General features: G+C 38.0%; 1 protein-coding gene across 1 annotated transcript in view; it reads left to right on the forward strand.

Moving 5' to 3' along the window:
- The first annotated feature begins 2,066 nt into the window (after nucleotides 1–2,066).
- Nucleotides 2,067–26,593, forward strand: part of hnf4a (hepatocyte nuclear factor 4, alpha) — a 67,778-nt gene continuing 43,251 nt past the window's right edge. Inside the window, exon 1 of the mRNA XM_043710303.1 lies at nucleotides 2,067–2,309. Within this exon, the coding sequence (XP_043566238.1) occupies nucleotides 2,195–2,309 (115 nt within the window). The 5' untranslated portion in view covers nucleotides 2,067–2,194. The remainder of the gene's footprint in view (nucleotides 2,310–26,593) is intronic.

The raw sequence follows: 26,593 nt of genomic DNA on the forward strand, positions 1-26,593 counted from the left end.
GGATAGCCACAAGAGACTCCTTCTCTACCCACCTACGTTTCCTAACTTTCCTGGAGATAGCCCTTCTACCTGAGTGTATCTGCAGCACCTTGCCCCAACTGCCATCCATCACACCCCCTGGCTCCTATAAATTCCTCATTGCCTCTAATTACTGTTCCAACCAATCCAAGCGATACAACAGGATTCACAGCCAAACACATTATCTGCAGACATAATCATCAGTAACATGGAAACTCTCCCTAATCTCCCACAACCGACAGGAAGAGCACATCACTCCACTCAAGGCCATCTTTGCACCTTAACAATCTGCAGATCCAGAAAATATGCTGCATGAGGTATCACGCAGAACTGTACACAACTCTCCAAATGTGGAATAATCAGAGCCTCCTATAACTATAGCAAAAATTCTTCCCCTTTCTGTTCAAATGGCTAGCCTTCTGGTTTTATTTGTGTCTGACTATTACATTTTAGTGATATCTGGTAGGCCACTAAATCACCCTAGACTTTTACTTTTCCTAATTTTTAATATTTAAAAAATATTCTGATCTAACCTACTTTGGTTCAAAATGGATTACATTACATTTAACTGCATTGAAATTCATCTGCCACAATTTTGCTCTCATTACTTACGTTTAATTGATTAAATTTCACCTTTGTGGACTGGTTTGTAAACTCACAGACTATAACAATGAAAATGAGAAGCAGACATGTTTTGAAGTCAGCTAACAATACATTATCCTAGGCAAAAAATTTCCTTCTGATGTTCGTCACAAATATTTGGAGCTGTTTGCAGATTTATACTTTAAATAATAAAATGAACAATACATAATAAAATAAAAATTCGAAATGGATTTACGAACATTGACACATCAGGGTGAAGATAAAATCCTTCAAATGGAGATAATTTGACTGAATGATAAAAAAAATTCTGCTTGGCAGTGATTGCACCATTAAAGTTGCAATCACAAAGCACTTCTGACAAATACATTCATAGCTGGAGGAACCTGCACTAGTTTTTAGGATGTGTGATTTCTTCAACTTGTCTAAACAGCATGTTTTAACAGTAGAACCAAAATAATTCCTACAAGATCATCTTTCTTCAGTTGTTCCATTACTGCATTCAGGTAGAGCAGAAGAATTTTTTTTCATTTTGGTTTGCAACAGGGTAGAAATACCTCAGCACCAAGTTAGTTACATGACAGAAACAATTTATCACTAAGACATTATGTCACATGGAAGTGGAAAACAACCACTGTAAGTCGGAAAAGGAAATCAAATGAATGTGCAATGGGTGGGATTGTTTGGATAGTTAACAAAAGCAAACAGCCACTGGAAGGCCAATTAAAATTTAGTCATTAATGATTACTGCAGAAGAGAGAAACTGTGCTGTTAAAGACATTGTTCCATGGCACATATTTCACTTACATAACCGCCACAACTCCTATTTACAGTTGGAAAGATATTCTATGAAATATCTGTATTGTGGAGACGTTTTTTTTAAGTTGCTTCACCAAAAACCATCTCAAGAGAATTCTGTAAACTCATTACATTGCAAGTTTATGGGAAATTTGTGTTCCAAGAAAGCAATAATAAACAGCTACATTGTTAGTTTTATTTCACATGCTCCATTTTGGCACAGCAACATAGGTTCTCTGAACTATGAGTAGTTTAAAATCATTGTTGTGTGTTAATAATACGGCACAAACTGTGTTTCAATGATTGCCAGCCACAGTAGAGCATTCCACCCAGGTATAGTACTTCAGAGTTTTGTTATGGGCTCGAAAGTAAATCTTTTTTTCTTGGTTTAACAATTCTACATGAAAGTAAGGATTGGCTGTGGAGAGCAAACAGTGATATAATAACATGTACTCAGCCCAATCATCTTTTGCTAACAATTATTAAGCAAACAGTAGCTGAGATCAGCAAACTGCATGTCATTAAATAATAAGCTGCCTCGGAAATCAGTGCTTTCTTTTTTTAAAAAAATGTATTGATAGGAGACGAGATTAAATATTAACATGAAAACCCCTCCACCCCTCATCAGCATATAGCTCCACTAGCTAGCACTTCATTTCAGTAAGATGCTTGTTAAACATCATAGCTGATAGAGATACTCAATGTAAGTCTGGTAGAGTGGTCGTCAACCTTCTGAGAAGTTCAGTGAAAAGGGGGATTGGTGGAGTTTTTGGTAACAATGCGCTTGTCGAAAGCTCTGATAGAAATGGACTTGCCAGATTACACTGCTGCCTTAGACCCTGCTTATACAACTCTGGAGTTTGAGAATATGCAAGTGTTAGCCATGGGTAATGGTGAGTTCCAAAGATTTTACTGTCAGACTACAGGGTTTAAAATGGATATGGTGTGTGATTTTCCAAACAAGAGTTTCATTTCACTTCTGCATAAATAGCAAATGCTGAAAACAAATATAAAATCTTTAGAATGTTTGTAACAGAAGCTGTACTTATTTTGGTGTGCCACACAGTCTAGATGATTTTTAAGCAATACACAAGTAAAAGGCTGTTTGATATTTTCACAAATATAACAAAGACTGTTTGGAAGTTAATTTGTTTTTGTGTTTTTAAAGCTGAGGAAGTCAAGACAGTCAAAATGCATTATTTGTACATTCAGATGTGTTAAAAATCACGTACAACGTATTTGTCCACTTGTACATTTTAATTAACAATCAATAGTGAGAGTTTTGCAACAAAACCATTATATAATAATTTTTAATTTCTAACATTAATTCTGAGAACTAACTTTTAGAATAGGATAAAATATTTATTTGAAAGTCATGTTACTTTTTCAAGTATTCTGCAAAAATGAGGTTGCTCCTTATAAAGTTGCTTTCGTTCACACTCATTATATTTCAAAATTATCCTTTTGCTTTCTGGTGAATTTATTATTGCCTCAGAATATGAGTAACTGGAATAGGTGGTGTTCTGCATTTTGTCAAATGCAGTAAAGATTATTTACAAGAGACACACTGGTTCATTCTGGTGTTGAAATGACAATCCAGCCTCCATTTTAACTACTACCTCATTTAAGAGAGAAAAATCAAACCTCAGTGAGGATAATTTTTACAAGTCATTTGGAATAATCTATGCGATAATAGATCTATAGTGGACCCTACTGACTTTAAATAATTATTGTAATTACCCTACTGACTTAAAAGCTCCATTGCAAGATGTTTAGAAGGATTTTTCAGTAAACAGAGAAGCCAATTTATGTACAAATGTTTATGGGAGCATCTCAGTTGGAAACTGTCCCTGTGTAATCAATTACCAAGATTAGAACACAATCCATTAGAAACTATCAATACTGCATAAATCATCAAGTAATGTTTACGGATAAAAGTAATCAATGTGGACTGAATTTCATGATATTTTTGCTGATATTGTTTTCTTAAATCATTTCTTAAAAACTATGAAATTCTAATTCCTCTCATTGTTTTAAGATACAGCAGTAATTAACAAGATTGACATTTATGATTGATCAGTAACCTGTGCAAATCACTTTGACAATAACAGTAAATTACTATTTAAAAATAAACCGAACCCAGGTCCTAAATCTAGGATGAATGCCACCTTTTAAGGTTAAAATAACTTTTGCTGTTATTTTTATTATTTAGGTGCTTCTATATTTTTGGTGGAAGATTTTTAAAAATATTTTTGGATGCAGTCAAATATGCCTTTAAATTCTCACAGATTGTTTGATGCCTTTGCTTGACTTAAATCTCTTCACCAGGTAGCTCAGTCTAGCTGAAAGCTGTAGGCAAGGTAATGCTACAGACTGCAGCATTTCTATGGCATGATAGAATGGCTTAAAAGATGTATAAACATTCTTTAAAAAAATACATTTTCACGTGCTAACAATATTCAAAATTCTCAACTAATTTAAAGGAATCAATTGAGAAAAGCTTTGAATCCTAAGCCTATTCTATTGAATAAAACAAATTAGGGAAATTTGTATAAATCATAATTTTATCCAGGAAAACTTTCAAATGATTCCAATTACCAGATTTAGCAAGCTAGCCCTTTAAGAACAGTATCCCATGTCACATGCCTAAATCTATTCTGTCATTTATCCATTCTACAATAGTTCTTTGTCAATAATGACAGTTAACATATCAAAAGGCTGCCCTCCTTCTCGTCTTCCCCTTTGTCTCCATAGCTTGACAATAAGACCTTTCCAAACAGAAGTTGATGTATATTGCACTCTTGTTTTGTGCATGAAACAATTGTATAGCATAATAAATTTAGCAGTGAATCAAATGTATCCTATCTGATGTTGGGTCCATTGCTGAATATGTCAGGCCCATTTTAGTGCATACCAGGCAGCTACCTAAAACAGGCAGTGGGTTCTATTAAATATGTTAATCGGTAATTTGTTGACCATTAAAGGATCCTTGTTTAACACACATTACCCAAACCCCTGCCACTTCCAGATTCAGAGATATTTAGATTGTTTGATGCATGCCAATGATGATTAAAGTAAAACTGATTGTTTCTGTCTCTGTAAGGCAGGAGGAATCTCACACAAATACTTTTCAATGGCTAGCTTGAAAATCTCAAAAATAAAGCAGCAAGTTTTTTTAGATGTAGGCAAGTTTCTGTTGCATTTTTATTTACAGTAAAAATTTCAAACTTTTTAAACTTTAAATAACACATTGGACATATGTATTTTAAAAAGTGTGCACTGCTCATGATGGGATTTGTATATCCCTTAACTTGCTTGGTGTTATAATTTGCATTTCTATAATGGAGTAATGTGCTCCCATTTCACTATGAATGGAAGTTTTACTAGCTGAAGAATGTTTAGATTCCACCTCAATGTTTATTCCATGAAAATGGTCATGGTGTTTTTGTGGCAAAAAAAAGAAAATTTAAGCATATAACTTTATATGCAATAATGTGGACCATTCTACTGCTACAAATATCAGAGTAACATTTTGCTACAAATTTCAATAATGGTGTTATTGTGTTTCAATATTTCTTGTCCATGTACTCACCTAAAGGATTTAGTTATGACTCTTGAACTTTGAAGTAGAATCATAAAGATTTGAAAAGAAAGGCGATAGGTTGCAAAAAATAGGGGAACATGCTGATCGATATAAATTAATCTGACCATAACTGTCACATTGCATATTCCGTCCACCTACAAATAAGGCAGTTTAAAAGATTTTTATCATGCCCCACCTTAAGTATTAGCTGAGTGGCTGGGATACAAGTTTACTGTATCCACCCAATCCATGGAATAACAAACAGTTGGATTTCACCAGCACACTGGAGATGAGCTGGGGAGCAGGTAGAAGTCATAAAATGGTTAGATATTGCAGGATTGCCTGCCCATTTTCTTCTCATCATTACGCCAATTTTCCAGCTCTCTCCAATGGCATCAAATGCAGCATTGTGGAGTTTGTAATGTATTTGAATATATAACAAAATGACCCCAACACAACACCACCTTAAAGCCATTTTTTAACATTTCTGTGGAATTTGAGAATAAATGAATTGTGTTCACAAACTACCATGCTTTTTCTCTTGATACTTGTTCCAATATGACCTTTCAAAATATGCCCTGTTGCTTTTGAGAACCACAGTTTTATTTTTCATTTCAATTTCTGTTCAGTCCTATACCTTTGCATTCCGAGCCGAACTAGTGACTCAGCAGCCTAACAGCTTTCTGATCATGGGAAACATAAATGTTATACTATACTGTAACTTTCAATTTAAAATGTCTGTTGTCAAAGAGTAAATATTGCAAGTACTGAAAAAAAGATTAGTTTCATGTTGTTTTTCATTTATGGAATATTCAAGGAAATATAAGAGTAATAGGCATGTGTAGAGAAAATCTCTGACATTGCCCATTTTGAATAATTTTATTCTCTTCCTAATAATTCTGAAATTTTGCACAAAGATCCCCATAATTTGATAAAAATGCCTGTCAGAGAAACCATGAAGGTTACTTGTTTCAGAAAGTCTGTTGGTGATGTTGGTGATGAAACAAGGGATAATACACATTACTGAAGCAAAGAATAATGCAGTATTCCGTGCCCTAATGATATTTCAGGCATACTGGAACACTAATTTTGCTAATGAGCCAAAATGTTGAAACTGTCCTCTTCCTAAGTTGCTTCGTTTTGAAAAGGAAGGAAAGTGTAGTACAAGTATTTTGAGTGGAGAAATTGCTCTTGTTGAATCTCCCTTTATTACAAATTTGTGTGATATGCAGGTGAGCAGTTTTGTCAATGTGACAATACTCTGGCTTCTGACCCTTTCTCTACAATTTTAAGTTTAATGCCACTTGGAAGGCAGTTAAATCTGATTTTTAATTTCTGCATCTAAAACCCATTAAAGGCAATGGTTAACAGGATGCAGTTATGCATATTATCCATGCTAATAAATTAACCTACACAACATAGATTTACTTTGATGCAAGAATGTCTTTCATTTGTATGTTATCTAGGCCTATTGTCAGTATTAAAAACCACAAAAAAAAATTAAGGTTGGATTCTTGTCAGATAATATGTTTCTCAATGGTTTAATGCAGGATTAATGCATGATAAAAATTATCAGGCTGTAGATATTATGAAGCTTTTCTCCAAGCATTTAAAACACAAAAGGTTTGTCAAGAATCTCTCGCAATATCAATTGTGATTTATTTCAGTTAGCCTTAAATATTGTGTTTTGAAATAGATTAAAAGTAGCTTTCAAAATGTTGCAAAAATTGGATTATAACTATTTGGATTCCAAGTATGTTAGATTTAATTATTAATATATTTATGAGATTTATTTTTGCTAATTTTCAAGTTATTCTGCACTGTTCGCTAGATAATTTTCCATCAAGTCTGATGAGAACATGGTAAAAATGTGACTGGAGATATTCTTTGCTATATTATCACCTCCTTGTCTTTCCTTCCACTACCCAGAACTTAGTCCTGTCAATAAAGATTATGCACAATTATATGTGGAAAGGCATTTGCCAATAATATGTAAACTGCGGCATTATACCCCTTAACATGCCTCTGAAATTGAACTCTCTGGGTACAATGTTCCACTCCCTGGAGATAGTAAGGGAGGAAATTGCTTTTTGCCAGCGGGCAAGGGAACTTTTGTAGCCAAGTACTAGCACTCTTGAGGCAGAACATCTTGACAGAGTCTCAGGGACATACTTTGGTATATTACTGACCCCAAGACTTATAGCTGGCTGGTAATTGGATAAAATACCACAATTTCTTCACCAGAGACGGGCTTGAATCAAGTAGGAACATGGGAGGAGTGCTTAGCCAAGCAGAGCAACTGTATTTATTGGCACATGTCCACCATTGATCAGTGGAATCTTTTTCTCATTAAAGTCCACTCCCAAGACTTGAGCAGATAATCTAGCCTGGTACTGCCCGAGTCTGAAGCCTCAGAACGGCTGCTCTCAGGTGTTGTGTTTAACCCTGGCACTGTCTGCCCTCTCAGCTGGGAATCAAAGTGTCTGTGGCACTGAAGATCAGAGGGGGAGTTCACGTGTCATCCCAGCCAATGTTCTTCACTCAACCAACCAAAGCAAATCAAATCACCTGGTAATTATCTCATGTATGACTTACAGTCTGCAAGATGGTTGTCACAGTTGGAATATCACAGCTGTTACACCCAGAAACCAAGTTGTTACAGTTCAAGATGGGATTACAAATTGTTAAGCTCCCCAGTAAGAGGGATGAACTGGCTCCCTTTCTTTATTCACCCTAAAACCTTGGTTACAGCAGGGATAATTTTAAAAGGATTCTTTCCCTTGTGGCTGATTTTCTTTGACATCCAAATGAACAAATATTTTAAAAGGAGTCACTTTAACCAGGTTTCTTTAATTAACAAAGAGCCAGTTTATTAATTACTAAACATGAGAAGAACTCATAATGCAACACATATACATTCAAAATAGATACAAGGTGAGTCCAAAAAAGTAAAAACAAACACAAACGCAAGCAGATCAGTCTTGAAATGTTCACAAACAGCAGATTCTTGGAAGGGAAAAATCATAAATGTGTCCATAGTTTGGTACATGAACCATAAGAATGGTTTGCTGTTAGGCAGGAAGTCATCAGCCTCTCATTATCTTTATAGTCACAAGAGATCACAGTCCATTTGATTCCACACCTTTTTCCCCCTTGACAAATGTTTTGAAGTTCCTTTTGCATCCACAGGTTTCATTTCCATAGGTGACATTCAGAGGATGTCTCTCTCTCTCTCTCCCTGTCCAGACAGCCACTTAACTTGCATAGAACAACTGTTTTTGACTATATCAGTCATCTTTTAAATTATAATTTTAAAATTTCTACTATACTTTGGCGCTCCTGATGCATGGTCATGAAAACATCATAGAATTTCATTGGCAGCAAAACACTGGAGGGTGATCAACTTTTTTCAGTGATTACTACTTATCAGAAAATGATTTGATTTGATTAAGTGAATATATCTCCTCACGTCTTAAGATCATTACAGTCTTAGTTCACACATGGACAAAAACGCTAAACTCGAGATGTGGAGGGACTGCCCTTGACTACTCACAAAAGCAGTGTCAATAGGAATCAAGGGGAAAACTCTTAGCTGTTTAGTCATACTTGGTTGTCATTGTTGGAGGTCAATTATCTCATTTCTAGGACACCGCTGTCGGACATGATGGGTGAGCCCTAAGCTATTCAAACACATTGCCATGAAGCAGGAAGGCAAAGGTTCATGGCTCTGATTTTTCATAAGGTTCATTCTTTGAATTAGTCAGGTTGAATTGAGTGAACTCAGTAAACTCACTTCAAGTCCAGTCGGTCAAACTGGACTGCACTTACAACTCAGAACATCTAACTTGGAAAAATAAAGATCTAAAACTTAAAGTTATTATTAACAATTCTGGTAAATAGATTTGGAAGGTATTTTTTTCTGCCATTTTAGTAGCTTTTTGTAATTTAAAATAATGGAGTTAAAATAGAATAGGATTGGATTTTCCTTGTAGTGCGGATAATAATGAAAAGGTCAAGGAATTATTGTCAGTATGTGAAAGCAAAGCAGAACCTCTATGTTGAGAAAAGATTTGAGTAGTTCCCTTATGCTTTAAATAGGAACTAGCGATTCATACCATTGAGCAGAAACTACCTTATTTATGTCCACTTGTATACCATTGTTAGCCCAACTAGCCTTACTTCTATACCACTTCCAATTCCCTTCTCCTTTGCTGAGAAACTTGGTGGCACAAATTCCTGACACAAAGTCAGCAATTACTTGGCAGCAGCAACCACTTTCATGGTCCTGTCATCCTCACTGTACAGGCAAGGAGGTGGACATTTTGCTAGGACTAGGCCAACATCAAACCTACAGCATGTAGATTAGATTAGATTACATTACAGCGTGGAAACAGGCCCTTCGGCCCAACAAGTCCACACCGACACGCCGAAGCGCAACCCACCCATGCCCCTACATTTACCCCTTACCTAACACTACGGGCAATTTAGTATGGCCAATTCACCTGACCTGCACATCTTTGGACTGTGGGAGGAAACCGGAGCACCCGGAGGAAACCCACGCAGACACGGGGAGAACGTGCAAACTCCACACAGTCAGTCGCCTGAGGCGGGAATTGTACCCAGGTCTCAGGCGCTGTGAGGCAGCAGTGCTAACCACTGTGCCACGGTGCTGCCCACTAGCAAACACAATGCATGTGCTTCAAGCAAATATTCATATCTGCTTTCTGAGTTGAAGTGGGACCACTGTCAGTCAGAAGGTATCTTCACACCCAGTCAAGGAACTCATCCAATTCCAGTCTGGGCTGGCCATGATCAGTCTAGCGCTTGGTCTTCCCCAAGTCCAGTAATCTGTGACCTTGTAGTCCAGGTATTGTGCCACAGTCATCCTAGGAGTTGGTTCATAATGGTGAGGGAGCTTATTAGGGGATAGACCATGGAGGCCTGTGAAAGCAGGAGGCTCATCTGGGGTTGAGATAAATGGACTGTATCACAAAGGGAACAAAACAGTGAAAGGTGCAATTTGAGATAAATTAGTGGGAGTACAACAGGGAACTGGGAATTTTTATTTTTATCTAAGCTTGTTGATTGCAGCCAGTGTGATCTATACTTCTCAGAATATTTTGCTAATACAGTTTTATGGCAATGTAGAAATTAGATTAGATTAGATTAGATTACCTACAGTGTGGAAACAGGCCCTTCGGCCCAACAAGTCCACACCGACGTGCCGAAGCGCAACCCACCCAGACCCATTCCCCTACATTTACCCCTTCACCTACCACTACCGGCAATTTAGCGTGGCCAATCCACCTAACCTGCACATTTTTGGATAGTGGGAGGAAACCGGAGCACCCGGAGGAAACCCACGCATGCACGGGGAGAATGTGCAAACTCCACACAGAGAGTCGCCTGAGGCGGGAATTGAACCCGGGTCTCTGGCGCTGTGAGGCAGCAGTGCTAACCACTGAGCCACCGTGCCGCCCCAAAATAAATATAAAAAGACATTTAAAAATTGAGAACTTTAAACTTCTTAAAACATGTTTTTAAAGATATTTATATGTTTTTAGAGATATTTATAAAAAACATCTGTAAAACAATGTAACAAGATTTGGCAATATTTTAAACTGATGTTAGGTATTTCTGAATGATACTTATAACTATATGTTGATGCTGCACTTTACACTGTAACCCATTGTAAAGAAGGACCTGTTTCTGCAATAAGAATATTCTATTAAAATTGGAAGCTTCGTTTGACATGAAATTTTAAAAACTCATAGTGAGCCTACATAGTTGCTACACTTTTCTTAATGGGTAATACACAGGTTTTGCGTAATATTCAGTATTTATACTTGTGTCCATTTATTTGTATAGTATTTAGGCCATGTGTCATTGCCCTGTACACTATTTGAGTCTGTAGGTTCAGAGTGTATTGCAAACAATGCCTTAACTCTTTCCAAACAAACTAACAAAAAAACTAAGCATATGCTTTATGCTGGAAACACTCTGCAGGATTTGGCAGAATCTGTGGAAAAAGAAAAATCTTAAATTTGAGTTCAATTGGTCTCTTCCTCGGAGCTAAAGCAAGGCAGAAATATGATGGGTTTACGCCATTGAAAGAGGTGAGAGGTGAGGACGAGAAAAAGGAAAGACCCGCGATAGGGCAGAAGGCAGGAGAGATTAAATGACAAAGTTGTCATGTAACGAAAGGTAATGATCATAGGTAAAAACAATGACTACAGATGCTGGAAACCAGATTCTGGATTAGTGGTGCTGGAAAAGCACAGCAGTTCAGACAGCATCCGAGGAGCAGTAAAATCAACGTTTTGGGCAAAAGCCCTTCATCAGGAATACAGGCAGAGAGCCTGAAGGGTGGGACAGTGCTGAGCTGGAAGTTTGGAACTAGGGTGAGGTGGGGGAAGGGGAAATGAGGAAACTGTTGAAGTCCACATTGATGCCCTGGGGTTGAAGTGTTCTGAGGCGGAAGATGAGGCGTTCTTCCTCCAGGCGTTGGGTGGTAGGGAGTGGCAGTGAAGGAGGCCCAGGACCTCCATGTCCTTGGCAGAGTGGGAGGGGGAGTTGAAATGTTGGGCCACAGGGCGGTGTGGTTGATTGGTGCGGGTGTCCCAGAGATGTTGATCTTAGTAAAGAGACAAAACTCTTGCCCTGTCTGAATGTGAAAAGCAGAATAATGAACTCTTCTGATCAAAAGTAAAAACATGAAAAACAACATTTAGATAAGTATGTGACAAAAATCATACCAGAAGTCAGATTTTGTGGTTTGAAATGATTTAGCATGAATCAAAATGAGAAAGACCCCGGTGTCACATCCTCGGTCAAAAATTTGGAATGGGAGTCAAAAAGCAAAGCAGGGTGAAAAATGACCACGTTCTACAAAATATGGAATGAACTGGTCGGAATTGACAGGCAGAAGTACCTGGTGCCCCTCCAACTACGAGAAAATAAGAGGTAGCCATCCACGTATACTATTAAGACTATTTGTTCCTAAGATAATATAACAACAGTATTTCTGCTCAATTACAATCCTACAATGAAGCAAGCTGCCAAAGGAAATCGGCACAGCTCCAACACTCAAAATCTTCAAGACCCATCTTTAGATTATTTCCATTTCATAGATGTCACTCTGTGGAGGTTATGGCATAGTTGTAATATCATTGGACTAGCAATCCAGAGTCCCAAACTAATGTTTTGGGGACATGGATTTAATCCAACTATGGCAGATAATGACATTAAGAGTTCTTGCCTTATGATGACCATATAATAATTGTCATTAAGACTGGGAAAGCAGCCTAAATAATCAAAGACCCCTCCCACCCTGGTTATATTCTCTTCCATCAGACAGAAGATACAAAAGTTTGAAAGCATGTTCCAGCAAATTTAAGAACGGATGGATCTCTCATATACTAGAGCTGATCTTTCTCTGTAGCTGTAACATTATATTTCACATTCTGTTCTATTACCCTGATTTACTTACATAAGGTATGATCTGTCTGCTTAGCATGCAAAACAATACTTTACACTGCATCTGGTACATATGACAATAATAAATCAAATCAAAATGAAGCCTCACGTCATCATGATTGACATATGCAAGGAAACCACCTGCAAGTAACTATGTCAATTTCCCTCAGCTGATGAATCAATACTTTTTCATGCTGATCACCACTCGGATGAAGTTCTGAGTTTGACAAGGATGTGGGGGACCTCAATGTCCGTAGTGAAGAGTGCCTGTGTGGCACCACTGCAAACCAAGCTGGTTGAGTGAAAAAGGACATAATTGTTACACTGCATCTGCTGCAGGTAGTGGGGGCACCAACCAGAATGAAAAGCTTACTTGAAAATCTCCATCTTCACCAATCGCCAATTCATCTGTTCGTGACAATGTTTGTAGGAGGAGCCACTGTACAGTCATTGTGGAGACAAAGTCCTGACTTTACACTAAAGATACCTTCCATCATGTTATGGGGTGCTACCACACCACTAAACAGGACGGAATTCAAATCAATATAATGTCAAAACTGGGCATCCATGGAGCACTGTGACCACCTCCAAAGGTCCCCAGCATCACTGATGCTAATCTTTAAACAATTTGATTCACTTGATGTGATAACAGGAAATGGCTGAAGATACTAAATACAATAAAGACGATGGCCCCAATAATATTCTATAATAGTCCTGAAGACATAGGAACATAGGACAGGAAGGAGTGTGTAATTCAGTTTGTTGAGCCTGCCACGTTATCAATACAGTCTTGGCTGATTGAAAACTTCAATGCCTTTTACCACAATCTTGTACACAATGGTAATCAAAAATCTTTCACTCTCTACCTTAAGCTTCCACAGCTCTCTGAGATAGATAATTCCAAAGGTTCACAACCCTCCAAGTAAAAATAAATCCTCTTTGTCTAGGAGAGTTTTTTGAAGATGTAACAAAGAAGATTGATGAGGGCAGAGGAATTGACATGATCAATATGGACTTCAGTGAGGCATTCGACAAGGTTCCTCACGGTAGACTGGTTAGCAATGTTAGATCACACAGAATAGGGGGAGTAATTTGGATGCAGAATTGGCTCACAGATACAAAGCGGATGGTAGTGGAGAGTTCCTTTTCAGACTGGATCCCTGTGACCAGTGGTGTACCACAAGGATTGGTTCTGGGACCACTGATCTTCGTTATTTATATAAATGATTTGGATGTAAATATAGGTGGTATGGTTAGTAAGTTTGCAGATGACACCAAAATTGGAGGTGAAGTGGACAGCAAAGAAGGTTACCTCAGAGTACAGAGATCTTGATCAGATGGGCCAAAGGTCTGAGGAATGGCAGATGGAGTTTAATTTAGTTAATGTGAGGTGCTGCATCTTGGAAAGGCAAATCAGGGCTGAACTCATACACTTAATGGTAAGGTCATGGGGAGTGTTGCTGAACAATCATGGTTGTTCAGAAAAGATTTCCAAGGATGTTGCCAGGATTGGAGAGTTTGAGCTGTAGGGAGCGGCTAAATAGGCTAGGGCTTTTTTTCCCTGGAGTGTCAGAGCCTGAGGGGTGACCTTAGAGAGAGTTATAAAATCATGCAAGGCACAGATAGGGTAAATAGACAAGGTCTTTTCCCTGGGGTGGGGGAGTCCAAAACCCAAGGGCACTGGTTTAACGTGAGAACGGAAAGATTAAAAAAGGACTTAAGGGACAAGTTTTTCACAAAGATGGTGCATGTATGGAATGAACTGCCAGAGGAAGTGGTACAATTACAACATTTAAAAGGCATCTGGATGGGTCTATGAATAGGAAGGGTTTAGAGTGATATGGGCTAAATGCTGGTAAATGGGACTAGATTGGGTTAGGATATCTGGTTGGCATGGACGAGTCGAACCAAAGGGTTTGTTTCCATGCTGTATGTCCCTATAGCTCTATGATTCTAGGACATAAGGGACATCCCCTTTACTTTTAAATTATACTCCCGGGTATTAGACTCCAATCGGGTGAAACATTTTATTTACATCCACTCTGTCTTTCCCTTTTAGTATTTTGTAAGTTTGAATGATATCATCTCGCATACTTCAAAACTCTGGAGAATCTAAGCTGAGTTTGTTCAATCTATCCTCACAGGACGAACCTGCCATCCCAAGAATTAGTCTGATGAACCTCTGTTGCACTCCATGTATGGCAATAATGTCTTTCCTGAGAAAAGGAGACCTAAACTGCACACATTGCTACAGGTGTAGTCTAATTAAATCCCTATAAAATTGAATCAAACTCTCACCACTCCTGTACTCAAATCCTCTTGCAATAAAAACTAACATTTTATTATCCTTATCTACCGTGCTGCCCGTAATAATCTGCATTTCTGTAACTCATACTAAAGTAAATAACCTCACATTTATCGACATTGTATTCCATTAGCCATTCATTAAGCCTGTCCAAATCATTCTAAAGCTGCTTTGCTTCTTCTTCATAATACATTTCAACTTAGCTTTGCATCATCCAAAATTTTGAAAATATTATATTTGACCCCAACTGCGAATCACTAGTACTCAAATCCTCTTGCAATAAAAGCTAACATTCTATTATCCATCCTAATAGCTTGCTGCAGCTGAATGTTAGTCTTCAGTGACTTATTGACAAGGAAACCTAGGTCCCTTTGTTCACCTACACTGTCTAACCTCTTACTATTTAAGTAATCATAGAATCCCTATGGTGCGGACACAGGCCATTTATCCCAACAAGCTCACACTGACTCTCCAAACAGCATCCCACCCAGATTCAATCCCCTACCCTATCCCTGTATTTCCCATGGCTAATCCACCTAACCTACACATCCCTGGACAATTCAGCATGACCAATCCACCTAACCTGCACATCTTTAAACCGGAGTACCTTCAGGAAACCCATACAGGGAAAATGTATAAACTCCACGCAGTCATCTGAGGCTGGAATTGAACCGGGGTTCCTGCTGCTGTGAGGTAGCAGTGCCAACCACTGAGCCATCATGCTGCCCGTAATAATCTGCATTTCTGTAACTCATACTAAAGTGGATAACCTCACATTTATCAACATTATGTTCCATTAGCCATTCATTAAGCCTGTCCAAATCATCCTGAGGCTGCTATGCTTCTTCTTCATAATACACATTTCAACTTAGCTTTGCATCGTCCAAAATTTTGAAAACATTATATTTAACCCCAACTGCGAATCACTAGATATTGTGAACAACTGGGGTCCAAGTACTGATCCTTGTGAGAGTCCACTAGTTGCAACCTGCCAACATGAGAATGTCCAATCAATTCTGACCCTAGATAACAGACAGAGAACAATTATTAATTCATGTCAGTAAGTTGAATCCCATAATTTTTCTAACCAGCTCTCTGTGGGGATTATAAAGGTCATCTGAAAATCTAAGTATAATATGTCCAATGGCTCTCCTTTGATCAATTTTGTTTGTAGCTTCTTCAAAAAGCTCTAATAAAGTCATCAAACACAATTTCCCATTTGCAAAACTATGTTAACTATACCCAATCAGATCATTATCAATCAGGTGTCCATCTATCCTATCCTTTCCAATAGATTCTAACATTTTTCTTACTACAGAAGTAAGGCTAACAGGTCTGTAGTTCCCTATTTTCTCCCTTGCTCCCTCCTTAAATAGTGAGGTGATATTTGCTCCCTTCCAATCTACAGAAATCATTCTAGAATCTCAAGAACTTTGGAAGATAAACACAAATGAATCAACTACTGCTATAGCCACCTTCTTCAATGGTACGTAGCCCTAGGACCCGTCATGTCCTTAATCAGGATGTTTCCGTTACAATACTGGCATCTACCCAGCAATGTGGAAAATTCCTCAAGTATGTTCTGCTGCAGAAAACAGGACAAATATAACCCATCAAATTACTGCTCCATTGACAGTGCTATCAAGCAGCATTTGCAAATTAATAAACAGCTCATTGTTGCTCAATTTGAGTTCTATAAGGGCCATTCAGATCTTAACCACTTTATAGCCTTGATTCAAATATAGACAAAAGAGTTAAACTCCCAGGATGGGGTCAGAGTGACTGCTTTTGATATCAAGATGCCCTTGAACTGCAGTCAATAGGAATCAGGAGGAAATATCTCTGTTGTTGAAGTTACATGGAGCACAAAAGAAAATAGTTGTGATTATTGGAGTTCAATTATCTTAGTCCAAGGTATCCAAGGTAACCTAGCTTAAACATCTTCAGCTATTTCATCAATTATCTTCCTTCCATCATAAAGTCAGAATTGGGCTTGTTCACTGATGATTGTAGAATTTTCAGCACCAACAACCAAAATAATCTTCCTTTGTATTTGGAATGATTCCATGTCATCAAACATTTCTGCACATATTGCACATTAGTAAGTGTTTGGACAGGATGTTGTGTTATGTCTCATTGCGAGTATGCCTTTAAGAGACATTCTTATAATATCATCACTATCTCATAGCTGTGACCTGAATGTATGAAGGTCTCATTCTGCATCTTCCTTTGGAACACTCGACTTATGACTCGAAGCTTAATGCTATATACCTGAGGAATGCAATGTTTGTACATGACAATAATTACTTGTAATGAGGATTTACTAGATTCTTCTATTATGACGCATAGTATAAGAATCGCTAAAGACAAACTCAAACCACAGGGTTTGAATTCACCCTTCAATGACTAGCCTTATTTAACTGTGATAGATACCATGTGCAAGTTTCAGGGCCCCAAGACCAAATAACAAGAACAAGTGGCCATTGTGTTCTGGAACTAGGCACCCATCATTGAATTAATAAACCCATACAGTACAGCTCCATGCTCCTAAAATATGTGTCCTAAAGGTATGCCTCTTCTCTATTTCAGAATAGCATTCCTAATACATCAGTGCAACATTTTTCCAATCTTCCACTGCAGACATCCTGTGGCCCCTCTATAGGAGATTACCATCTTAACTCAAGAGTAGTTTTATGGTTAGGCACATGACCCATTAGGAGATTACCAGCTTTGTGTTAACCCTGTTTCCAAGACCATAGAATCATAGAATTTTACAGTACAGAAGGAGGCCAGTCAACCCACTGTGTCTGTACCACTCCTGAAACAGCTACACAACTAATCCCATTCTCTAGTCCTATCTCTGTGCTCTCTAAACTCATCACTTTCAAATAGTTATCCAGCTCTCTTTTGAAAATTCCCATGAAATTCACCTCCACTACTCTCCCAGGCAACACATTCCAAATCTTAACTCTCCAAGGTGCCCAAAACTGAACACAATACTCCAAATGATTTTTAGAGGTGTAGCATCTCTTGCTTGCTTTTATGCTTTATGCCTCTATTATAAACTGAAGGATCCTATACATCTTCTTAACAAGTGTTTTAACTTGCCTGGTCACCTTCAGATAATCATGCACATGAACCCTAAAGTTCCCTTTGTTCTTGTATTTCTCTTAAAGTTGTACCCTTGACCTTGTATCGTCTCTCCATGTTTCTTTTACCAAAATGCATTTCCTCCCATTTCTCTGAATCTAATTTCATCTGCCAGGTGCCTGCTGATTTGGCCAACTTGTCAATGTCCCTCTGAACTTGGTCATCATCATCTTCACAATTCACTATTCTTCCTAACCTAATACCCTCTGCAAATTTAGACATTTTCCGTCAACATCTATTTCCAAATCAGTTATCTAAATCAGAAAATGCAAGCGTCCGAATACTGATCCCTGGGAACAATACTTTCAACTAGTCTCCAATCTGAATAATGCCCATCTATGCCTACCTTAAAAGAACTCAATCAAATTTGTCAGGCATGATCTATTCTTGACTATCCAGTATTAACTTATTTTTCACTCAGTATGTATTTACCTTATCCCACATTATGGTCTCCAACAGTTTCTCCATTATTGACATCACGCTGAAAGGTCTGTAGTTTCCTGGGTTAACCTTTATTCCTTTCTTAAATAATGGTGTCACAGTTGCAATCCTCCAGTCCTGAAAGGCAATTCCTGTGTTCAAGGAGGCCTATAAGATTAGATTAGATTACATTACAGTGTGGAAACAGGCCCTTCGGCCCAACAAGTCCACACCGACCCGCCGAAGCGTAACCCATTCCCCTACATTTACCCCTTCACCTAACACTACGGGCAATTTAGCATGGCCAATTCACCTAACCTGCACATTTTTGGATTGTGGGAGGAAACCGGAGCACCTGGAGGAAACCCACGCAGACATGGAGAGAATGTGCAAACTCCGCACAGAGTCGCCTGAGGCAGGAATTGAACCCAGGTCTCTGGCGCTGTGAGGCAGCAGTGCTAACCACTGCGCCACCATGCCGCCCCCAGTTTTTTTGTCAGCAGCTCTGCAATTTGCTCCTTTACCTCTCTTAGCAATCTAGAATGCAATGCATTTAGACTTGGCAGCTGCTCTACCTGAAATGCTGCCAGCCTATTTAGCACCTCTTCTTTATCTATCACTATGCTATTCAGGTGCTCAACCCTACATTTTCAACTCGACCGTTGTCACCATCTTTTAGTTTGCTAAAGACAGAAGCAAAGAATTCAATTAGTACTTCTGCCATAACTTTTGCTTCAGTGAGCAGCTTACTGTGCTAGTTTCTTAAGGGTCCCATTCTATCCTTAACTAATCTTTTACTATTAATGTATTCAAAGAACATTTACTATTTGACTTAGCGCAGCCTGTCATCCTTTCCTCATGTTTTCTCTTAGCCTTCCTTATTCTAGCCTTGGTTTCCCTCTTGCATTTGAGATACTCTTCCTGATTTTTATTACTATCATTATTCTGTTATGCATCATATGCCTCCTTTAGTTTCCTTACTTTCTCATCACTTTGCCTAGTCAGCCAGGTTAGGATGCTCCGTAGTTATTTCTCATATGATCTCCTTCTAACTTTTCCATTATTTCATTTTGCCCAAGTCTGTACTTTTCCAACCAGTTGTAGCAGGCTGAGGTGTATTCTTCCCTTCCTCTTTTAGCATTAAAATGCAATCTAAAGACAAACTTTTGTTGGTCTAACCAGATTTGTTTATCTTAAGGCAAAATATTTACCAGTGAGAGGAATATATGTTCTGTGGAATTTTATATTACATGTGGCTATTGAGTTATTGAGTATAGCACTGAATCCCCAAAGTAAAACAATGTTCCATGTTAAATACTGCTATTCTTCATCTTAACTAGTACAAAAAAGAATCACCATCACTTTTAGATTAGAAACATTCCTCAGGTAGTTATCAAGTGTTAAGTTTGTATTTTTAAAAAATATAACTGCAACTAGAACAACTGAAAGTATAACTATAAACCTCCTAGTATATATTACTGGCCTGGTGGATAAAAATGGATTCTTCATCAGGGAGAAAGAGGAGCTAGAGAAAGGGAAGATTAACAAAATTAGCTGAAAAATTTGGTTGAACAGTTATCTTAAATTAAAACAAATTTCTTTTATCAAAGCTATTTTCCTCTTGAAAATATTTAAATTGGTGATTCTTATGATTGTCACTCCACAAAATTACTTTATACAATCCTCACATTCAAAAGGATATTTATTTAATTGTAATTAAATTGCTTGCAAAATGTTGTACAGTTTTAGATTATAATTTCCCATATTTTCTTGATAATTTACATTTGGTTCCAAACTAATTTCATAATATGTAATGTAAAATGTATGTCTGACCAGCTTTCACTCTGAATAATTTTAGAATGGAACATAAGAGATTTTAAAGTCTTTGAAATTAGCAGTGTATGAGACAATGAAACAGGGAATTGTCTAACAAGAAATTTGACAGTTGAAATGGCAAGCCCACTTGCAGACGAATTACAAACTAACCTCTATATTTTGCAAATGTAGAAGAGAAAGATGCTTTTCACTGAAGTACATAATTAGTGGCAATGAATAGGCAGTGATTCAGAAAGAAAGTCACTGAATATGTTAACCTTTTAATGTGGTTAATATATTTAACATGACAGATAAGTCAATAAGAATCTAGTGGCAGGTGTTAGTTTTGTATCTCTCAGCCTAATTAGAATTGGGTTCAAGGAGATTTTCTTTTTCTCTTAACAGCTCTTATTTGCAGCTTATATTTGGACAGGGTTACTTCACTACTTTTCAGTACTTTTCACAATGTTGCGTACCCTCCATTAGTGATAACATGTTTTATTTACCAGGCTGCAAATTGCACTGGATTTCATTGCAGGCTTTATCTTAAATTTCTGCCTGTTTTATACACAAGGTGAAACCAGATGGATGGCAGGTGGTTCAAACATCCCAAGATACATACAAATGTAAGAAATAGGATAGGTAGATGGTAACGATGATAAAGAAGTTCAATAGATTATAATGGATGAAGCAAACCATATAGCCCATATTAATTCATTCATAGTGGGGCATACGGTAATCCTGATGAATTGATGAATTAGTATAATGTTTTTAAATTTATGCAATGGTTCTATGTTCAGTTCACTACCTAGATGTCTATTCCTAACATTGAACACTGACTGCATGAAGGGAAATAATCGTTATCAGTCTTGAAGTTATCTTTTCCTAGAAAAAAACCTTTCTTATTTTCCAACTTCTACAACTGAATTGAATATTCTGGACTTCTTCTTCTGTAACGTTAATTATCTTCTATACCGTAAACCAATTCCTCTTAGAGATTCCATTTCCAGCCTGAAATACCTAAGTCATTTAAAATTTCCTTAATGTGTTAAATGCCTGCTAATACAGATTAGTTTTCATTACATGTCCTTTATTCTTCATTGGCTTCTATCATGTGAATGTCATGGTGACCTAAAACTGAAAGTACTTTTCCAATGATAGCTGACCAGAATATTTTGTGTTTTGTTCACAACTTCTGCTAATGAAGTCTCTACCTTCTGTATTCAGTTCAGCATTCAATGGTATTCTTTCTACTGGTTTTGAATTATAGTCTGTACATTTCTGCACTAAATTTTATCTGCCAAGAATACTTTTCTTTCCAATTTTGAACAGCTTTCTCTAGTTCCTCCCAGTTTGGTCTGATCATCAAATCCAATTAAATGGCACTGAGGTTCTGAATATAGTCCTCAACTGTAATATCAATTAGACACAGTAAATACTTGAGGAACCCAATTAATATTTGCCTACACTGTTTCAGAACTCTTCTAATGAGCATTCATTGTTTCTCACCCTATAACAAATTCAGGAATATGTGAACTGTTAAAATTCCAGCCTAAACCGTCAAATTTACGTTTCAATCTGGCAGTAACTAATACTTTTTTTTAAATAGATAAAGATCCCAGGACTAAATGTAAGAAAAAAAATGCAAGATTCCATGGTTTTGAACAAACAAAAATAAATTTTACTTTGCCATGTTATAAAAGTAAAACAAAATGTTAAAGTTATGTTGGATTGCCTACATCACATGGATGAAAACAGTTCAAGAAGGCAGCCTAAGGGTTGTTAAGAAGGCATACGGTGTGTTAGCTTGTATTGGTAGAGGGATTGAGTTTCAGAGCCATGAAGTCATGCTGCAGCTGTACAAAACTCTGTTGCAGCTGCACTTGGAATATTGCATAAAGTTCTGTTTACCGCATTATAGTAAGGATGTGGAAGCTTTGAAAAGGGTTCAGAGGAGATTTACTAGGATGTTGCCTGGTATTATGAGGAAAGGCTGAGGGTCTGAGGCTGTTTTCATCAGAGAGAAGTTTGAGAAGTGACTTAATTGAGACATATTAGATAATCAGAGGGTTTGATAGGGTGGACAGTGAGAACCTTTTTCCTTGGATGGTGATGGCTAGCACAAGGGGACGTAGCTATAAATTGAGGGGTGAAAGATATAGGACAGATGTCAGAGGTCATTTCTTTACTCAGAGAGTAGTAGGGGCATGGAACACACTGCCTTCAACAATGGTAGACTTGCCAACTTTATGGGCATTTAAATGGTCATTGGATAAACATATGAATGAGAATGGAATAGTGTAGGATAGATAGGCTTCAGATTGGTTCCACAGGTCAATGCAATATCAAGGGCAGAAGGGCCTGTGCTGCACTGTTATGTTCTATGTTCTACCACCTTCTCAAGGGCAACTAGGGATGGACAATTAATGCTGGGCTAAACAGCGATGCCCACATTCCCTTGAGAACTTTTTAAAAATTCACAAAGCTATGTAATTTAAATGTTAGCATCCAGAATGAACATGAGATAACAGATAACAGATAAACTGGTCAACAAACTCACAAAGCACATCAAATAGCAAGTGTGATCAAGACAGATTCCATAGATTTCTCAACAAGCTCCCTCCCTCCCCCCAGACATTAGTAACTCCATGGGTTATCAAATCTCATAGGACTGCAGACTGCAGACTCCATGGGTTATCAAATCTCATGTAAAATTTACAAGAGATTCCAACTCTTCTCTTTCAAAGATATAGCTTTGGAGCTCCCTCCAAATCTGTTCCATCGTAGACTGGTTTGATGACTGCTCAGGTACTTATGGTTCACTCTCCCTAATGGGACTGCACTCTCTTGGATTCTGGAAACTGCACTCCTGCAGCTACTTCATGGGCACAATTCCAGTTTGTTCTCAGACAACTAACTTCTTCATCAAGTTGGCTCTGCCTCTGCATTTTTTTCAAAATCATGCTCATCTGCACCAAGAAAGTTTTGCTCTTGGGCTTCATTCACACCATTCTCTGTTGCATTAAATTCTGAGGCCCCACAGACCTCAGTGTTTTTTTTTGCTTCTGAGTCCTGGCCTCAGCACTTAGCTACACCGACTGGCTCCTTGGAATTCTTCTGCAGCCTTTTGTTCAGAGTTTGCTCAAGTCACTAGGTGAAAGCAAAGACTGCAGATGCTGGAGATCAGAGTCAAGATTAGAGTGGTGCTGGAAAAGCACAGCAGGTCATGCAGCATCCAGGGAGCAGGAAAATTGACGTTTCAGGCAGGAGCCCTTCATCAGGAATCCTTCCTGATGCCTTCCTGAAGAAGAGCTCCTGCCCGAAACTTCTATTTCCTGCTCTTTGGATGCTGCCTGACCGGCTGTGCTTTTCCAGCACCACTCTAATCTTGACTTTGCTCAAGTAACACCCATTTCAGATGCAGCCTTTAATCCCTGCCCCAAAGTACCTGACTGATAGTAACCTGAAAGACTTCTCCTTCAAATGCCTTCATCTAACTAAATAAAATTGACAGTTCAATAACCCTTGAATTGTTCTGAGCAACTTTTTAAAAACCTCAAAGCAAGCTCTGCCCTTAACTATAAGACAGAACTGAACATAGCAACTGCTGAAACTCCCTTTTCCTTGAATGTTGCAATATTCTCAGATCATTAGTGCACACGATAGACATTCTGTGTTGAACATGCTCAACTGCGCCATGCAAAATCAGTTTCTCATTCATCACAAAGATTTACACTAATCTTATGCCTTTGAATTTAACTAATAACTTTACAAAGGGGACTTTTTATAATGCCTTTGGAAGTCTCTACTACCAACATAGGTTGTTAATTCCTCAAAGTTTGGTTAGATATGATGATATGTGAATCTATGATGACACTATCGATAGGTTATTGTGCAGATGATTTTTAAGCTTCCACCCGATAATTTAATCCATTATTTTACACAGAATGGAGGCAAGGATAATTAGCATGCAGTGCCCATGATTGTAACCCTTCTTGAATATGCACATTTGACCTAACTCCAACCAAGTGATATCTCTCTAATATCGATTGACTCCTTCATAATGGCAGGCATGGCCTATCATTTCATTCCAGATTTCTATTAATGTCATAATACTGATCATAATTGTTTTTCTCACTTTTGAGCCAAGGTAACCTATCTTTGGCTTTATCTCATTGATATCAACATTGTGAATTTTACTTAAGTTAACTAATTGGAGTTCATGGTGAATACTTGTGACCGGTCAAGCACTGAATACAGGGGTGGAATTTTATAGCAGCTTCAGTGATGAGGACTATGGTGAGATGTGGTGGAAAATTGGCCTACAAATGCAGTATGGCCCATCTTGACATCAAGAGCATTCTTTGCATCATAGCTTATAACGTTCACAAACAGCCTGGTGGCATTCCCATTAGGCTGTGGCAAGTTGTTAAGTGACAGTGATTGTTGCTTGTTAAATATCTGGTTAATAGCCCAATTTGCCTCATTAATACTCCGCCTCCCATCTTGCCAATAAAACAATCTCAGTGTTAGAAAAACTCAACGAGTAAACCAGAGAGAATGTCTAATGGATTCAGTTTGCTGCTTGCTCTAACTGATCTCAAAACTGGAAACCAAGCATCAGCATCTTAAGACACATTCTGTGGGCATGAGCCACATGTACCCATGCCCTCAGAAGTGGCATTCAACATGTTTCATCCTCTAAGAACCCTCCTGGTCTACTGACTGGATGCTTCTGCACTCTAAAGCTGTACTTTAGAGCTCAACCAACAACTATCATTGTAATGCTGCAGCAAGGATGCAGTGCACTCAGCAAATAGGCTATCCAGCTGCTTCCAACGATCAACTAATAGTGGGTGGGGGATTTGCTATCTGCCTTCTGTTTTGGGTTTGCTTGTGAGCTTCTGGGGAGAAGTGCTATCCATTGTCCAAAAGTGCACATTGCCTGATTGAGGAAGCCAGCGTCAAGGAAGTGAAGGTGGTGGGAATACAAAGTACTATGCCCCTATCCTTCCATCCAACACTTCCCTTCCATGATTCCCAGCTCACAACCCCTTTCTTGACCTCACATCTTTAGTTGTGATCCTTCACTGACTCTGGGCCTCTGGTATGTGGATGAATGGCAGCTGCCACCACCTTCAGTGGCACTGATGTGAATGGAGAGCTTTCAAGCTATGGCTTCCTCCAAGTTTCTTAATCTTGAAAAGGTTCAATGCTAGCCACTGAACTAACTGATGTGCTCTTAATACAGTAAGCCTTTCCCAAAAACAAAAGTAGACATATGGGCTCTTGCTAATTCTCCAGAGACTCTTGATGCAATCATTAAATTCCACACTACAGACGTTATGAAGGCTTTGGAGAAGATAGAAAAAATATACAAAAATGGTTTCAGAGATGATTGACTTCAGTTATCTGGATGCTTTAGAGAATCTGTGGTTGTTCTCCTTCAAGACAGGAAGGTTGACAGGAGATTTGAGAGAAGTATTAAAATCATGAGGGGTCTAGAGAAAAGTAGATTGAGAGAAACTCCCATGAGCAGAAAATGTCAAGAAACAGTGGAAGCTGATTTAAATTGAATGGCAAAAAATCCAACGGTGGCACCAGGGAAATGTTTTACATGCAGCAAGTGTATACACCAACATGACAACAAACGTACACACAAATATGACAACTAGTGTACATCCAGACTTAGCAACACAGACAATACAGCCAGATAGCTTCCTTCTATGCTAGAACTATTCAATGGTTGCATAAATGACCATTCTAAATATTTAACTGCCTCCATCTTGTCCTCAATCATGTTCTATTTGCATCCTTTGTAAATTTTATTCTTCTCTGTCTGCTTACTGAATAAAATGTTCCTATTATGTTTTACCACTGTTGCTATAATTCTTTCTGAAGCATATTTTTTCATTCCATTAACCTTTTCAACTAAGTTCTGTATTTTCTTCTTTTTTTCTGTGAAAGAACCCTTTCCTCATTCTCTCTGCATGAGTTGTGAAGAGAAGTTCTTAGAAAGAAAATTGTTTAACACAAAAACTGATAGTACTCCACTCCATTAAAATACAGCCCATATTTTGTGTAATTTTATTCACATAATATTATAGAAGGGAAGCTTTTTCTTTGCAAGTAGTGATATAATTTGAAGTTACTCTAAGAAGAAAATGATTTGCAAGCATTAGGTTTCCATTCAAAACGCTCAGGTTCAAATCCCAAACTTGGTTACAACATCAAAAATAAATGATTTTTCAAGAACTGTTCTTCTCCTATTACTCTACTTCAGACCAGAATATATTGATTTTGATGGTGACAATCAACATATTCAAAGGACAGGCCACATTCCCTTCCAAATTGTAGAAGATCCAGTTTATAACTTATAAAATTATAAACTTTCCTTTTTTTCTTCTTTTTTTTAAACTGCATTTGAG

The sequence above is a fragment of the Chiloscyllium plagiosum genome, chromosome 20, assembly GCF_004010195.1.
Source record: "Chiloscyllium plagiosum isolate BGI_BamShark_2017 chromosome 20, ASM401019v2, whole genome shotgun sequence".
Classification (NCBI taxonomy): domain Eukaryota; kingdom Metazoa; phylum Chordata; class Chondrichthyes; order Orectolobiformes; family Hemiscylliidae; genus Chiloscyllium; species Chiloscyllium plagiosum.